At 40.8% G+C, this 18,479-nt stretch overlaps 1 protein-coding gene across 14 annotated transcripts in view; it reads right to left on the reverse strand.

Annotated features, from left to right (window-relative positions):
* Positions 1 to 2,003: 2,003 nt before the first annotated feature.
* ARHGAP12 (Rho GTPase activating protein 12) overlaps positions 2,004 to 18,479 on the reverse strand; it is a 145,974-nt gene continuing 129,498 nt past the window's right edge. For 8 of the 14 annotated variants that reach the window (XM_037890948.2, XM_037890952.2, XM_037890951.2 and 5 more), the window contains 7 exons: positions 15,704 to 15,806; positions 14,552 to 14,671; positions 11,644 to 11,742; positions 9,246 to 9,323; positions 5,243 to 5,377; positions 4,183 to 4,285; positions 2,872 to 3,628 (listed from right to left, as the gene is read on the reverse strand). In XM_037890948.2, coding sequence (XP_037746876.1) covers positions 3,454 to 3,628; positions 4,183 to 4,285; positions 5,243 to 5,377; positions 9,246 to 9,323; positions 11,644 to 11,742; positions 14,552 to 14,671; positions 15,704 to 15,806 — 813 coding nt within the window. In that variant the 3' untranslated portion in view covers positions 2,872 to 3,453. Of the gene's footprint in view, positions 3,629 to 4,182; positions 4,286 to 5,242; positions 5,378 to 9,245; positions 9,324 to 11,643; positions 11,743 to 14,551; positions 14,672 to 15,703; positions 15,807 to 18,479 lie in introns of all 14 variants that reach the window. The other 6 variants (XM_037890950.2, XM_043541429.1, XM_043541434.1 and 3 more) reach the window with 1 other exon arrangement.

Genomic DNA, 18,479 nt, shown 5'->3' on the forward strand with positions numbered 1-18,479 from the left:
GCAGGGGGGAGGGGGACATCCTGACATTAAGCCCCCTCTTTTTCCCCTCCCCCACAGCAAGCAGGAGTCTCAGGGAGCAGTTCCAAGGCAGAGGGCAGGAGGAGCACATGGCAGTGGCGGGAGGGACAGCTGAACTGCTGGCAATTGATAGCCTACCGAGCAGCTGCTGCACAGGGAACTTAGAGGAGCATATAGGGGGGCTGGTTCCAACCACACACCAGCTAGCTGCAAGGGGCTGCTCTTCCTGCAAGCAGTGGACAAAGCAGGCAGCTGCCAAATGACATCAGAAGGGAGCATTGCACATCTTTAAAGGAGCATGTTCCCTAACTGATCAGCAACGTTAACAGGGACGACTTTAAGTGAGGAGTTCCTGTAGTCTTTATCTGTGCCCAGTTCTCTGCATTGATCCATGGTAACTACAGCAAAATTTCCTCAATACCAAGCTTGGGCTATTCTAAATGTCACTTTTTAGTGATACTATATACAGCACCTCCATGAGGCATGCAACTATTGCTCATGGGACAAAACCTGAGTTTGTAAAACAAGTTGACACCACTACACAGCCACAGTGGGGATACAGTCTACAAGTCTGAAAAGTTTGGTATACTAATGTCTCCAGTTTTAATAAAAAAATCAAGTTTATATTCTCACTTTTATGACTATTCACTTTTATGCATTTTTATTTCTATTTTGGGCTCTATACATTAGATGAAACTTTTATAAAAATGTAAATAGTTACCTTTTCCACTGCTCAGCTTTCATCAGGTTGTGTTCTGTTCCATACTGACTTTGAAATACTCAGTGTAAAAATAAAGACCTTAAACTTAAAAGGTATGCCAATTTCAGGAAGCAGTAAGGCAAGTGATTAATGCTAGACATGGAAGACACTATTTGCTACAAGTTTATTTCTATCACTAGGATTTGAAAAGGAAGCAAGAGATGTTAAATATGTAAACAAACTGCCATGGTTCTAATGTGCAAAACTTCTAGCTGGTGTGCTTGTCCTTTGCCATCAAGTAGATCAGTTTTATTTTTCTGTTGATTGCAGTATGTGTTTAACTCTTGCCACATTATCTGGATTTTTTTGGGAAGTATTTCCAGCTCCCCAAACTAAAAATTAGCAACTTAAAGCTTTCATATCACTTGCTGCACAAAAGATATACTCTATTATATAATAACAAATACTTAATTCTCTGGGAATATAATTGAAAGTTACATTCCCCATGGTTAAAAGAGGATATTCAAAACAGGTATTTTCTTTCTTTGATTACCTCAACACTTAGACAACATGATCTGTAATTAAACAATGCTATTCAGAGGAAATTGACTTTTTTTTAAATTGGGATTTGAATAAATTATAACAAATTTCAACTTCATTTATATTTCCTACTAGAATGATGTGCCTCAGAACAAGTATCAAAAAAGAAATTATACTTTTAAATCTCAACAGGAGGTTGAAAATGCAACACTGATTTATAGAAATCACGATTCTCACCCAAGTTATTTTGCAACAAACCGCAAGACTTCACCACTACCACAATAAAAATAAAGTGAGAAAACCACAAGATTAGTCGTCCCTTCTTTTATCTACAAAGACTTTTTCAAGCGAGCTTTCTGCTGCTGGAATTCTCACCTTGAACATATAAAAGAGATCAAAGGCCAAATGGGATAATTTCACCACTTGTCTGTCTTCCTTTTGTGGGCAGGTGGTATGTGTGTGGAGCATATCAAACATTAGGACAAAAATACTTGTGTGGAATACTTATAAATATTTGCAAATTTAAACCTATAAATTACCCATCTTCGTCATACGATCCAACTACTGTTCAGGGAAAAGGGGGATTCTTAAAAGTTTCACTTAGACACTATTTTTAACCACAGCCCAATGACTCTGCTGCAGGAAATAACATTTCAGGCAGCCAGACACAACTGAATATTTGGGAGTGTTTGCAAAATTCAACAGGGGACTACGTCATCCAAATTTGGACTTGCAAACTCCAAACTAGCTAATAGTTTTCTTTATTGAGATTAGACATAACAAATATCAGGTACAGCAGTTAGTCTAAAAAAATACATTTAAAAATCTTCAGTCGACCATGCTCCCTATAACAAAAATCTTCCAAAACCAGTTTATTTTACAAATTAATCTACATTATTAATGTAAAAAGAAATTCTCAAATTTAGCATTATGTCATTATTTCCAACAAACATCTATTGGAACATGTTTCCATTATTTGCAAATGTTAGAATCTGTAATACATTTTTCTAATGTATCCTGTACATATTAAATAACCTAAAAGGCTCCTCTTGTAGTGCATTAACAATTTAGCAAGCACACAGTATTTTTCCAGTACCATTTGCATTACAGTTCTTTGCCTGCAAATGTAATTAACATCTAAAAAAGTGCACGTTTAGTTTTTCGAGGAAACCTAGACCTAGACCTCCACTGGAAGTGTTACACTACCTGTAGCTAATCTACCCATGATTAGAAATGTGCAACTAGAAGGTACTTTGAGACTATACAACAACTGAATTATGTACATAAGCCAAAGGTCATTCAGTCTTTAGCCTGTATTTACATCCAAAAATGTTCTCTACCACAGGATCATACCAAGAACTCAGTACAGCATTAGATAATGATGGTATTTAATTAGAATTGTTAACTGTAATTCAGTATAGCACAAAATGTAGCCCAAGAAATACCCTGAAAAATGGATGTGTGTATTAAATAAAACTCAGTATGTCACAGAACAAATCCTCTGCTGGATATTCTTACAAGTTCAGTGTTTGAAATAATAGGGTCCTGCTCTATCAAGCAACCAGAAGATCCAGCAAGGATGCAATGTAATACAGTTTTTTTTTTTAAAAAGCAAGCCTCAAATGAGGGATTATTTGAATTACTGTAAACCACACTGGCCACTGTTAGCACTAGTTTAAAGACAGTCACACTACATGCAGAATCCCTGCTGACAGGATCCACACAGGTTTCAGTACATAAGCATAGGATGAAATTTTATTGTCACTACAAGTATCAAAAAACATTTTTGAAGCCAGTTGATAGGGTTTTCCTCACCCTACCAAGTGGTGAACCTTTTAAAAAAAAATCCATTCCAGATTATCCAGTCTGAGATTAATTTTAGCTTCTCACCAAGAAATCCAGTGTATATGCTCGTACTAGAATTGCAATTTGTAATTATTAAAACAGGCAGAGTACAAACTTTGAAATATTCGCAATGTAATAAGTGAATTTCAAAATTTTATCATTAACTTGCATGAATAGCAATTAAATCGGTCAAACACTCCTCCCATTTCTTCCCTCTCATCCTACTGAAAAGTGCAAAATTGAGCTGTCGCTTGGTCCACAAACACAATACATCATGTACACTGAGAGATTTGACTCCTGATGGAAATCTGTTGCCAACTCATCACTTCAGTTTTAACTCTGAGAAAACTTCAACATCCAAAGATGGAGTTCAGTTCCAGCAAAATTAATTCTACAATCTGATTCTGGTACACAGTGTGGACTGCTATGTTACCAGTCTCTTTCTCTGGCTTTAACAGAGTTGGTCCAAAAACTATTGCTACGCTTTGATAAGTCATTCGGTTCTTTTCTCCATTTTCTACAACTCTGGGGAAAAAAAGAAGAAAATATGCTTTTAAAATAAATTCATCGATGTGAGAGAGAATAATGTGTTAACAGAGAAGAGAAACAAAACCAAATCAGTAATTCCTCATAATATTTATTCCATATTTACTGTCATTCATGAAACATGCCACTATTGTAATCATTCTAATCGTTTAAAATATATTTGACACTAGCTCTGTCCCTATAATCTAAAGTTTAGCAGCTAAAAGCACAACTAATAAAAACACTGTCCAAAAGTTGGGTTTGCTTCTCCATAAGCTTGTATAAACACAAACAAGTGTTTTGCTTTGATGAAGCACAACGAACAACAAAGGAAACACGCTTAGAACCTTCCCCCAGGACTTTCAATGTTTGAACACTCAGCTTTAAGAAAGGTGACTAGATGTCCTGATTTCATAGGGAGAGTCCCGATATGTCTCATATAGGTGCCTATTACTCCATACCCCATCCCGATTTTTCACACTTGCGATCTGGTCACCCTACCTTTAAGGGAGCTCTGCAGTACATTAAGACTTTTTCCTCCTCCTCCTACTCACCTCTTGAGGTGTCTAAAAAGTATCTGCATGGTATCCTGATTTGGCTTTGGCAACTGTTTAATTAAATCTTTGACAGCACGAACACGCTGTCTTGCTTCTTGTTCTGGAAGAGATAAAAGGCAGATAAACCATAAATTCAATATTTTTATTTAAAATTTTGGTAGCATATAACTTACCGAAAACTGAATGAAGCACACAATTTTACAGTGCTGATATTAAGTAACACATTGCCACCTGGTGGCCACATTGAATATTACAGATAATCTAAAGGTAGTAATACCTTAGAGACAAGATGGGTGAGATATCTTTTACTGCAATGGCTCTCAACCTTTCCAGACTACTGCTCCCCTTTCAGGAGTCTGATTGTCTTGTGTACCCCAAGTTTCACCTCAAGTAAAAACTACTTGCTTACAAATATCAGATATAAAAATACAAAAGTGTCACAGGACACTATTACTGAAAAATTGCTTACTTTCTCATTTTTATAAAATAAATCAACTGGAATATAAATATTGAACTTACATTTCAATGTATAGTATATAGAATAGAACAAACAAGTCATTATCTGTATGAAACTTTAGTTTGTACTGACTTTGCTAGTGCTTTTTATGTAATCTATTGTACAACGAGGCAAATATCTAGATGAGTTGATATACCCCCTGGAAAACCTCTGCATGCCCCCAGTGGTACACAGAATCCCTGGTTGAGAGCCACTGTTTTATTGGACTAACTTCTGTTGATGAGAGAGACAAGTTTTTGAGCTTACACAGAGCTCTTCTTCATGTCTGGGAAACGTACACAGTTTCATAAATAAATACAACGTGGAACAGAATGTTTAGCATAAATAGTTAACACATTTCAAGGACCATTCACCCACCTTGTCTTTAACATCCTGGGACTGAGAGCTACACCATGACTGCATATAAGGTAACACCTTTACAAAATTTCATAATTTCTCCTTTTTAAACAGTGAAAAGGAGAAAATATTACAATTAAGTGCACTGTGCATATTTAAATATTTATGATTTATGAAAATTCTGTGCATGCTTTATGGACTTACTAATTGCATTGACGAAGTCATTGAAATGATTATATGTGAAGAGTGGTTCTGGCAGTTCTCTGAAAAACATTTTTAGAGCTCCTGTGATGACATGTATATCTTCCCATTTACTGTCATTCAAGTCCAATTTCTCATCTGAAAGAAACATGAATGATTACTATAATCTAGCAGGTGTTTATCATTAATTACTTATTTCCTACACAAGTTGAAGAACAATGGGGTGGGATTCTTATTACCCAGTGTGAAGGGGCCAGAGGAAACAGTTACTATAACTGTGGTTCTTCAAGATGTGATTCAGACATGTATTCCACTTAGGTGTGTGCATGTAATCCACGTGTCTAACAGGGAGATCTCTCTTTAAGGGTATGTCTACACTGGAAACTTCAAAGCGCTGTCCTGGGAATGCTCCCGCGGCGGCGCTTTGAAGTGTCAGTGTGGTCACATGCGAACACTAGGAGAGAGCTCTCCCAGCGCTCCTGGTAATCCACCTCCACCAGGGATTAGCTCCCAGCACTTGGAGCCTGTCTACACTAGTGCTTTAAAGTGCTCAGATTTGCTGCGCTCAGAGGGGTGATTTTTCACCCCCCTGAGCCAGCAAGTTAGAGCGCTATAAAATGTAAGTATAGACATACCCTAAGAAATCTATTGGAAGGTGAGAAGGAATAAATTGTGTCTGTCATTGTTGCTAGGCAGATGCACAATTAGCACTCCACATCCAAAAGTTTCTGGAATTGGGTGTGGTAGTTTTGGGTATGCTCAATAGGTTCCCTATTGCTGGACTGATTTCTGCATCTCCAGGTGCTTTTCTGCATCTCCAGGCACTCGAGAAGGGCACCCAAAGGTTACAATGCACACCCAAAATGCCAGAGCCAGATAATTTTACCTAGCAGTACCCGTAGAGGGATGGTGCTCACACCTTCTTGCTGTAGCTCTTCCCCTGGCTATACGAGGCAGCAGTGCCCAAACCCCCGTCAGTTCCTTCACCCTGAGCACCTAGAGCACAGTGCAGAGACGATGGAGGGTAGATCATGGAATAAAGGTCTGCATCACATCTTGAAGAACCATAGTTACAATAAGTAACCATTTCTTCTTCTTCGAGTAGATGCAGCCATGTATTCCACTTACATGACTCACAAGCAGTATCCCTGGGATCGCCTGACCAAAATTTCCATCCTCTGGAAGATGCAGTAACTGATCGTGTAGAATGAGCTTGCACACACTGAGGAGGCATAGCTGAAGCTATTTTATATGCAGTCTTGATACAAGATGTTATCCATTTAGAGATCATTTGTGAAAAGATGACTTGACATATCATACGATCTACATATGACACATAGGTGAGGCGAAGCACAAAATACTTTAGTTCTGTCCAGATAGAAGGCTAGACATCACCTGACATTTCATGTATGGAGATGAATGCGGCTTAGAAAAAAACACAGGTAGATATACCACCTGGTTCAAATGAAAGGCAAATTTTTGTCTAAAGTCGTTTGTCTTTGGAGACTTGTGTATAAGGAGGCTCTGCCATCACGGCCTGCAACTCTCACACTCTTCTTGTGGATGTTATTGCTACCAGGAATGTAGTTTTCTGACACAAAAGCAGAAAGGGACAAGATGCCAGGAGCACAAATGGAGGTCCCATTAAAGTTGCTAGGACCGAGTTAAGAGACCACAGAGGAAATGGCTCTCAGACCAGAGGATGGAGATGTAAAAGCCCTTTTAAGCATCTTGCCACAATGGTAATGGAGAGGACTGATCTTCCTGAATGGGTGGGATGAAATGCCAATATAGCTGCCAGATGCACTTTCAATGAATTAAGTGCAAGACCTGACAACCGAAGGTGCAGCAGATATTCTCAGAATCCGAGGGCAACCTCTGATTTGACAAGGGCCATGGTGCCAAAGCAGACCGCATGGCCTGCTCAAGCAGAGGCTGCTTCAGATGAAAATCCCTCACCACTTGAGAGTCTGTTTGGTGAGCAACCTGCAAATCAAGCACCACTCATTAACACGGGCTTTGCCTAGGCACAGCAAGCACCGTGCGTGGGGATCGTTGTTGGGGATCACTTCCCCGCATAACAGACAATGTTTAAACCCTGGTGATGTCATCACTAGGGAAACAGTTAAATTACAGCTAACACACACTAAATCTAATGAACTACATACATTAGAAAAAAATTACTAAAAATAGAGGGATTATGCGGTGAAAACCACAACAGAGCTCCAACTCCAGCAACAGGCTGTGAGAAGGAACAGAGGGGGGTTGGAGTGGCGCCACCTCATTCAGCCAGGGGAGGGGCTATGGCAACAAGGTGCAAGCACCACCCTTCTACAGGTTCTACTAGGCAAAAGTTCTCTGGTTCCAGTGCCCTGGGCATGCATGCACCTAAGTGGAATACATGGCTGCATCTACTCGAACAAAAACAGGGAGAAGAGTTGGAGCAGTGCAAAGGGGCTTTAAGAGCTCCATATTTGTCTGGGAGAGGATTCTCCCAGCTCAGGCATTGTGAAAGACACCTGAAAGACTTCATTCTGATGAACCGTTGCAAGCCCTTGTGTAACATCTCAGCCATGTGGAGATTCTGGGCAGCACTGAGCCCATAAGGCAGCCCTAGGTAGGTTGCTGTAACTCAGACAAGCCCACTGGTTTATCTAAGTTATAAAAAGAGCTGCTTCAGACTCCAGAGCAGCAAAGAACTGGGAGGGGCAAAGGTGGCTTAAAGCTACTTTAGAGTCCCCTCTCCCTCTAGGCCAGGGGTGGGCAAACTTTCTGGCCCAAAGGCCATATCTGGGTATGAAAATGGTATGGAGGGCCATGAATGCTCACGAAATTGGGGGTTGGAGTGTGGGAGGGGGTGAGGGCTTCGGCTGGGGGTGGAGGTTCTGGGGTGGGGTTAGGGATGAGGAGGTGGGGGGTGCAAGAGGGTGCTCCAGGATGGGACTGAGGGGTTCGGAGGGCAGGAGGGGGATCAGGGCTGGGGCAAGGGGTTGGGGCACAGGAGGGGGTCAGGGGTGCAGGCTCCAGGCCGTGCTTACTTCAAGCAGCTCCCAGAAGCAGTGGCAAGTCCTCCCTCCAGCTCCTATGTGGAGGCGCAGCCAGGCGGCTTTGCATGCTGCCCCATACACAAGCGTTGCCCCTGCAGCTCCTATTGGCTGTGGTTGCTGGCCAATGGGAGCTGTGGGGGCAGTGTGCGGAACCCCCTGGCTGCCCCTATGCATAGGAGGCGGAGTGGGGACGTGCCGCTGCTTCCAGAAGCCGCGTGGAGCCCTGGCATGCATGGAGCGGGGCAAGCCCTGGACCCGGCTCCCTGGCTGGAGCTCAAGGGCCGGATTAAAATGTCTGAAGGGCCAGATGAGGCCCCTGGGCTGTAGTTTGCCCACCTCTGCTCTAGGATGAGAGTCCTTTGCTGGACTACATAAGGGCACAATAGAGATTCTCACCCAAGGTCAGAATGATAGACAAATGTTAAATGCCAGTACAAGGTTGCTGGGTTTTTTAATACTTTTTCTCTTGCTTTCCATAAGATATAGAAATATTCTATTTGAGCTTCATTCCTTTTAAACTGCCATGCCACATATGCTTCAGAATTATTACAGCAGTGACTAGACAGCTTCAATTAGGACCAAGGTTCTGGTGTGGTAGGCACTGTATGAACAGATGTAGACAGTATCCACTTTGAAGAACACAGAAGCTGCTATTTAGTAGCAGTTTCATTTTGAAAAGTGCTACATATTTCTCATGAAATGTTGTCATATTATTTTAAACAGATGGACTAAAAATCACTGCACAATCTGAAGAGCTTTCTAGCAATTTTGACAAATATTCTTACATAGGGTGACCAGACAGCAAATGTGAAAAATCGGGACGGGGGTGGGGAGTAATAGGAGCCTATATAAGAAAAAGACCCAAAAATCAGGCCTGTCCCTATAAAATCAGGACATCTTGTCAAGCTACTCATGCATATATTTTCAAATTGATAATACAGTTGGAGAATGGCACTTACCATGATTAACTGCAAATCTTAGCTTCTGTATCACTGCAAGATTGCCACTAACTCGGTATAACCCGTCAACATCCAATCCTAAAACAAATTTTAAAATGTAGATTTTTTTTTTTTAAGATACTTAAATGGGTCAGTCTGCTCATTTTAGAGATTCCAGTTAACAAAAAGAAAACCCACCATCTGGAGAACTGTAAAACCTCTTGTCACAATTAAAACTATTTACTTATCTGCAGAGATAGTTGCTGACTAGTATCTTGCCACTGCAAAACTTATGCTTGAAATAATGTCTAAAATGTGATGTGTACTCAGACAATGTGAAGAAGGCTTCAGTAGTGAGGTGCCCAACTCCCACTCATTTTCAATGAGGGCTGGGGGCCCACCCTCCAATAGCTGCTTTTAAAAATCTCACACCTAATAATTAGTTAGCACAACTATTGTTTAGTACATAAAGGATTTCACTTTCTCTCTTGCACATATATATGTGCACTCTCGCTCTCTTTCATACCTCCACTCATCCTAAAATACTAGCAGTGAGACTGTAGGGTTTTTGATTTAGGTTTTCCCTTTCACATTGAAACTATATTTACCAAAATGTATGGTGACTAAACCAAGCTAAGTCAGTCATTCTGGAGAACACCTCAAAGTTGATAGTGGGTGACCAGGTCCACCAGATACCACCCATTCCACTGGTTTATGAGTTTTCATGTGTGTTTAATTCCATCCTGTTGCCTTACTTTCTCATGACAAGCAGATGTCCCCTCCATCCCTACCATCTTTACAGTGTTGAGGAAAACACTAGATTTGGCAAAAGGAGAAAAATTACTTCTCAGTGGCTGCTGTTGCAGAAGATCAAAAGTGGTCATGTGCAGAAGACAGGAAGAATTTCTGTCTACCAATGCTCATAACCTCTACATGAATTCAGTACATTGCATTGGCTGATACGAGTGTTGAAACGACAGGATTCAACAGCTCCCTTAATCCCATCCACAGGGAATCCTGATGTAACAGAAGCATCAGGACATATGGCGCACAACTGTCAGTACCATCTGTCCCACCCATCCATTCGCCACTACCTTTTACTGCCACAATCTATTGATCATTCTCTCTCTGAAGGGATAATGGGGAGGGGGATGGAGATGGAAGAGGAGGGAAGAAGCTGCTCAAATCAGTTCCCCTTAAGGTAAAAGAGGATAGCAGTGAAAGCAGCAAGTTCTGTCTCAATGCAGAAAACACACATCCACTGCAGCTTCTGGAGTTGGGTGGAGGACAGTAGAACCAGTTCCTGCTCTTCCTTTTTGTACTGAGTCACCAGACAGCAGCAGTAAGGGGGGCTATAAATTGCACCATATTCCTTTACTGTAGCTGTTTCCCCATGGAGGGCACCTATTTTGCCCTGCAACATATACCCTTAGCTCCCACTCAGGCCCTGAATGTGACGTGCTAGATCTAAGGTGGGAAGGAAGTGGAGTGCACCAAAAAGATGGGTGGGTAGATTCTCTTACACACAACTTGGATCTTTAGCATCAGCCACTACATGGGAATAATTTCACTACAAGGGAGTAGGTGACCCACTTGCAATAAGTAACCCACTCTCATAAGAGTTCTAGTAACAACCACATCAACAAGCAGGCAAGAGACAAGTGAGGAGGCAAGTCAGGATGGGGATAAATATGCAGCCAGTTACCTAAAAGTTTTTATATATATAAAATGCAGAAGCATTGGGTCATCTTATACATCAGGCTTTTCAAAATGTTAACGTTCAATCTAGACTCACTTTAATACTTGAGTAAGAGAGATCTGCCTTCTCTTATTGTCAACAGGAAAAGAGAAGGACATGTTCAACAAATCAGGGCACTTTAACGCATCAGATAAAATATAGAAATCTGGTAATCTGAGCAGTTTGAAGCACATTTTCCAAGTTTTATCAGTATAACTGGCTAAAGGAATCTCAGATGACTTAGTGTTATCTGAAGGCCTTGATTCTCCACACATTTACACAGGTAAGGTGTCCCTAAAATGAACTTGTAGGAGAAAAAGTCTTTAATGCAAGTGGTGTTTTGTTAACATAGGTAAAGATTTAAGAAACAATTTTATTAGTTACCTACTGACAAGGCCCCTTTCAACAATCCTGTCCCCAAATATGACGACCTGTTCCCAGTTCCCTCTTGCTACTCTTTGCTAGCCACGATCTCTCTGGATCCTAGTTCAGGTTGCCTTCCCTCCCTACTTCCCAGCTGTTGACATCCTATTGCTACAACTCCAGCTATAAGCCTCAGACTTCACAATACTCAGTTACCAGTCATTTGGAAACCAACAGGATAAGAATTAAGCTTCCAAAATTAGACACTGACTCAGAGATTTGGAGATAAAAACCAAGAGATGAACATTTTCACCCTACCATGTTCTTCGACGTGTTCAATGCACAGCTTCACGAACTTTGGCACCGAGCTGTTTTCTCTCTGACACAAGCTGGTGAGATTGGAACCAAACACTTGATCTGGAATCAAGTAAAAAAATCTCATTTATAGTTGAATGAGCTTCAAAGGATAAAACTAGTTCATGCGAAATAGTGATATACCAAGAATATATGGGAACACGCCCTTGGGTAACAAGAAGCAACAGGCAAGGTTTTCAAAAGAGCTCAGTCCCCATGGGGAGCAATGGTAACTTCTGAGTGCTGAATGCTTGAAAAATTCACCCCCAGCTGTGAGTGCTGAGCACTCTTGACAATCTGGCCCAACACGTCTGGTGATTCGAGTAAAGGGTTGGAAGTTAAAAGACTAGTTTATTAAATACTCTTCCACCAACTCATTGTATGACCTTGAGAAAGTCAATGAACTTCAGTAAAATCTGTTACTATCACAATAGGCGGAACTATAAAACCTCTTAAGATATATACTTATCCACCTATCTTAGGTTTTGTTATAGCTCTCAACACTGAAGTATCTTAAATGCTTCATCTATAGAAATCACTTCGATACCCTCATGTGAATTACTATAAAATGTCATGCATATAGTTACTGTAAGAATGGACCTTAAAGGATTTGCATGTTTTTTGTTGTATTTTGCACTTGTATGAATAATCACAGGATTATACAATATATACTTTACTGTAATCTTTGTGCCCAACTTTTTTGTATGGAGATAGGGAGTACCAATAAGGAGTATTTAAATTACAACTTTTGGCATTATCTTTAATGTTACTTTAAAACAATATTTCACATCATCTACCTGTTTAACTTAGTATACCCCTATAAACAGAGCTCCAGAGCTATAACAAGTGCCCTCACATTGCAATTGGATCCATAAGGGTGGATCCTTGTATCAGCACACAGCTCTGTTGACTTCAGTGACGCTCTGCACAGGTGATCCAACTGCAGGATTATGGCATAGAAGTGGATACCCACAGACAAAATTATTTAGCAAGACACTCAAGCAGTTTTTGAGCTTTGTCATCAAAAGGAGCTTGTAACAAAAATAAAGGAAGGGGACAGGTTTCCACTGAAACACAGAAAGAAAACCAACATAAGGCCAGTGAGGTGCATGCTACTGTATAACAAGGAATCTTGCAATGCATCAATTTAAATGCTTCAGCAATATACTAGAGATTCTGCATTTATCATATTTCATGTCAGAGCTGAAACTGCAACCATAGTCTGGTATTTGTACATTGCATTCCCCTTTGCTCTGCCAATTATATTGGCCCTTGTCTTTTTCCTATGCCCCCATCTTCATGCCTTCTTCCACAGTGCTCCAAGGGCGGAATAGCTTCCTAATTCAGGTCCACCAGACTTCACTTTCCCATTTAAAACCTTTCTGAAGATTCATTTCTTCTTTGAGGCCCAAATACATGCAAAAAATACATACTTTCAAGTGTTTAAATGATCCTCCCCTCTTTTGGGTACCCCGGGTTTCTTTTCTTTCTTTTGTAGGTTGAAAGCTCTCCCTGGAGCACAGACTGCCCTTGTGTTTACATCATGCACAGCACCAAGCACATTTTGGCTCTTAATAAATTAAGTGGCCTCATGTTCCTGAAATGAGTGCTAATGAGTTTTGCATCATTGGAGCATAATGGGAAATCCCTAGAGTGTTATGGATATTAATTATCACACTGTGCCTCTTAATGTTTTCTTCCATTGTTTCTTCAAAGTATTTTCCTTAATTGTACTTTTTTCATGTAGTAAAAGCACATTTAAAAACAGTTACTCTAATTAATGCATGCTGTTCTCCAGTGTTTTCCTAGAGATTGTTTTTTCAACATTTTCCTTATTCTAATCACCTGCTTTTGTAGTTTACTACACTTTTGTAAAAGCTTTTGTATTTTTGTGTCTGTTAACTAACAGCTTCTGTATAACTCAATGCACAAGGATAATGCAGAATTGCAGATTTATATTTTAAAATATACTAACAGCACCAACTTTTTAACTTTAAATGCTTGCTCCTTAAATAAAAACACCTTTATTATCTCCAAACACCAGCATTGCATTTGTGCACGCAGTTCAACTTGGCTGAGTGTTCACACCAACTAATTTCTCAGAAGTTTACACACAGTGCATAAAGTCAGCTCCAAGCTATAAAATGGAATGCAAAGCTGCAGTCTGGGAAGAATTCCCTCCATCCCAAACAATTAAAAATCCCACAATTTACTTTTGTAATTATGATCTGGAAATATGACATATTTTGTAAATGTTTGGGCTCCTATTACTTAAGCTAAATTGGTTGAAATTGACATTAAGTTTGACAAATTTAATGTCAGAGAAGAATTTGGCCTGGTATATTTCTACTGACATGAGCTATAACTATATTTATTGTATGTAGTTGACTTTTAATTATGAAGCAGTGCAATGTATATTGGACAATAAGAAACTAGGTCTAGAATGAATATCAAATCAATTGTAAGATCATTCTGTTTGCAACCAAAGGAGTGTTGGCTTGCCAGCTGAAAGTGCAGAACAAATGGACTCTGCTTCCCAGAAGCATTGCCCAAGGCCCAGTGGGTTCTTGGGACCTCATCCACCCCATCCCTTCACCTCTGTCTGTTATAATATGAAAATTACTTCTTCTCTGTAGCTGAATTTGGTGACCACTAGGGCTGTTGAAAGAATGACACACATCTACCCAGAAACTGACAAACTATCACATCTGCCATCTGTTACAAAAATAACTGGTTGCTTTTCAGTCAAATGTAGTTAACTTTATAAGGCTGGTTTCCTCTAGAATTACACTAATTCCTGCTCTGCGACGCCAGACATGATTGTAAAATTCAGCTTATCAAAAGGTTTACTGAAGAAATAAGGATAATTTACCCTTAATGTAGCCTTTTTCTCTAACAGCTTGTAATGTAGGGCGTCGTGTAAGAAATTTCTTCAGCTTTGTTTTTGTCTTCTTCTGTTCTGAAGAATCTATGCTGCTAGATATTTTCATCGCTAAAACAGAAAAAGTAAATTTAATATAGAAATGTAAAAACAAACTTGACAAGCATTAAATAGCTAAATAGTTTGCCCAGAGAACAATACAAGAAAAACTTATTTGAAGCTGGCAAATGCTTCAAGGGAAAAAACCAGTATATTCTAACACATTAAAATATACAGTGCAAACTATTTTCTGTCTTTTATTTATGCAAGCACCTGTACGTCGTAGGCACTTTCCAAACTGTCAAGAATGGCCCCTTCTCAGAGGAGCTTACGAGACAGAGGATTAGTTGCAACCCTGCCATATACACATACACGATTTACTACAACTGTACTATTTCTAAGTCAGGCTTTTTATCTTAGATTTGTATCCTTCATGTCCAACATCAAACCTCCTTGATATGAAATTACTTACACAGTTAAAATAATTATTTTCTAATGTTACGTATGAAGCCAGAAACAAGAAGTGAAAAGTTTGCCTGATCACTTTGTTTATTCTGTGCATTTGACAGCGACTTTCAGGTTAATTTGTCAAAGATATGAAACTTAATGAAGGGATCTTCACTTATTGATATATCCGCTAACTTTAAAAAAAACTCTCCAATTGTGCAGTACAGAAACTTCAAATTCATTTTATTCACTAGTCCTGGATTCTAGAGCAGCAAACTATTTTTCTTCCACCCAACATTATAAAAAATCAAGTTAACTACAAAAATTTGAATCTCAAATTATGAAGTATTTCTCTTACATCTTGCAAAGCTTACAAAAAACAACTGATGAAGCTTTATAAAACCAAACAGCTAAATTTCAAATTTTTGAAAAGTAGTTATAATAATTAGTATATGGATAGTACATTGTGGTAGGGTACAGGGCAGTTAGGATTGTTTGGAGAACTTTAACTTTGTATGATCTTTCATTTGTTTATCTTTTAAAGTCGTTTTAAACTGCAATGCACTAAATGTTCTTTTTGCTTAAATTATATTATTTCCAATCTTAACCAGGTAGATATTAATAATGAAGGTTTTACTGGGAATTAGCTTAACTTACAACGAAGTTTCTTGGCATCCTTATGGTCCTTCTCTTTGTCTTGTTTTTCCACCCCTGGGGAATCTGGTACATCATCTTCGAATGCTTCATCAGATTCCACTGCCTGTTGATTAAAAAAAAGACACTGATTAGTTCTCTTTTTGCTTGACAGTTTTCAGAACAGACAACAGTATATTTTATTAACCATAATCCATAGAGAGTCTTATAATACAAATATGCTTTTTAAAAATATTAAACTGGTAACTTCTTGGAATTAGATACCATAGTCTTGTAAGCTATATTCATTTCTGTATCAACAAGACTAGTATTAACCCTTAACAGTTGCAGGATTTGTTCACAAGGCCCAACAGAGAAAATGTCACCGGACAATCATTAGGTTAACTGAATTCAGCCAAGGTCAAAACACAAGTAGTATACCTGTCCTGCTGAGATTTTGTAACATCAACCAGCCAAGCATATATAAAATATTCTTTCATGGGGAGGTAGACTGTTCGCTATTCTACCTATGTTTTCCACCACAAAATCACTTAGTGTGGGGGCTGGGTGTACACAAGGAGCCCATGAAGCAGTTTCCCTATCTTTGTCAGTCATGGCTATAAATAAGTAGCAATCTTCTACAGCAGAAACTGGAAATGCCTGTTGGCAAAGCGTGCTTGATTGATTGTTTGAAAAGTGTGAATTGGGAGTGCTTTGTTCCAGGTGAGCCTTGACTGGGCCTGACTGTTATAAAAAGCCAGTCAGCTGCGAACCAGCTGAGCAGCAAACAGCAGAGAGGCTAACAGAGGGAGTTTGCCTGGGGAGAGCCCACTGAGGCTTACATCTTGCCGGCTTCTCCGAGTAGTTACAACAATTCCTGAGGAAGCTTGTAGAAGGAAGGTAATATGGATGGGGAGTGTTCAGCTGTTGTGACTTGCACAGGATGTTCCATGTTTGTCTTCCACAGGACTGAAGCGACTTTGTCTGTACAAAGTGCAAGCTGGTCTCCATATTGGAAAAGAAGGTTCAAGGTCTGAAGAAATAAGTATCGACCCTGCATTCCATAAGAGAAACTGAATTCCTGGACAGCCGTCAGGATATGCTTCTACGGACACAATGTTCTGAAGATTCAGAGAAGGCTGCGCAGCAGGGACAGAAGGATGGTGAAGAAATTTGGCAGCATGTGACCTCCAGAAGAAGAAAGGGGAGCGTCCATGTACCAGCAACGCAGATACAGGTAAGTAACCGTTTTCATGTTCTCTCCACAGGTACTAATGCGGAGAGTGGACTAGATGATCCATCTGAGGGAAGGGAACAGAAGAAGACTCCGCCAGTTGGAAGGCATGAGATGCACTGTCCTAGGGATGCGGGTTCCACGACCACCGCTCCCAAGAGAAGGAGGCGGGTGGTGGTGGTTGGGGACTCTCTCTTCAGGGGGACTGAGTCATCTATCTGCCGCCCCGACCAGGAAAAACCGAGAAGTCTGCTGCTTGCCAGGAGCTAGGATTCACGATGTGATGGAGAGACTGCCGAGACTCATCAAGTCCTCGGATCGCTACCCCTTCCTGCTTCTCCACGTGGGCACCAATGATACCGCCAAGAATGACCTTGAGCGGATCACTGCAGACTATGTGGCTCTGGGAAGAAGGATAAAGGAGTTTGAGGCGCAAGTGGTGTTCTCGTCCATCCTCCCCGTGGAAGGAAAAGGCCTGGGTGGACACTGTCGAACCGTGGAAGTCAACGAATGGCTACGCAGGTCGTGTTGGAGAGAAGGCTTTGGATTCTTTGACCATGGGATGGTGTTCCAAGAAGGAGGATTGCTAGGCAGAGACGGGCTGCACCTAATGAAGAGAGGGAAGAGCATCTTCGCAAGCAGCTGGCTAACCTAGTGAGGAGGGCTTTAAACTAGGTTCAGCGGGGGAAGGAGACCAAAGCCCTGAGGTAAGTGGGGACGTGGGCAACTGGGAGGAAGCACGAGCAGGAGAGCGCGAAAGGGGAGGGCTCCTGCCTCATACTGAGAAAGAGGGACGATCAGCGAGTTATCTCAAGTGCCTATACACAAATGCAAGAAGCCTGGGAAACAAGCAGGGAGAACTGGAAGTCCTGACACAGTCAAGGAATTATGATGTGATTGGAATAACAGAGACTTGGTGGGATAACTCACATGACTGGAGTACTGTCATGGACGGATATAAACTGTTCAGGAAGGACAGGCAGGGCAGAAAAGGTGGGGGAGTTGCACTGTATGTAAGAGAGCAGTATGACTGCTCAGAGCTCCAGTATGAAACCGCAGAAAAACCTGAGAGTCTCTGGATCAAGTTTAGACATGTGAGCAACAAGGGTGATGTCGTGGTGGGAGTCTGCTATAGACCACCGGACCAGGGAGATGAGATGGATGAGGCTTTTTTCTGGCAACTAACCAAACTTACTAGATCGCAGGCCCTGGTTCTCATGGGAGTCTTCAATCAAGGATATCTGCTGGGAGAGCAATACAGCAGTGCACAGACAATCCAGGAAGTTTTTGGAAAGTATAGGGGACAATTTCCTGGTGCAAGTGCTGGAGGAACCAACTAGGGGCAGAGCTCCTCTTGACCTGCTGCTCACAAACCGGGAAGAATTAGTAGGGGAAGCAAAAGTGGATGGGAACCTGGGAGGCAGTGACCATGAGATGGTCGAATTCAGGATCCAGACACAAGGAAGAAAGGAGAGCAGCAGAATACGGACCCTGGACTTCAGAAAAGCAGCCTTTGACTCCCTCAGGGAACTGATGGGCAGGATCCCCTGGGAGAATAACATGAGG

This window comes from Chelonia mydas, chromosome 2 (assembly GCF_015237465.2).
Source record: "Chelonia mydas isolate rCheMyd1 chromosome 2, rCheMyd1.pri.v2, whole genome shotgun sequence".
NCBI classification, from domain to species: domain Eukaryota; kingdom Metazoa; phylum Chordata; order Testudines; family Cheloniidae; genus Chelonia; species Chelonia mydas.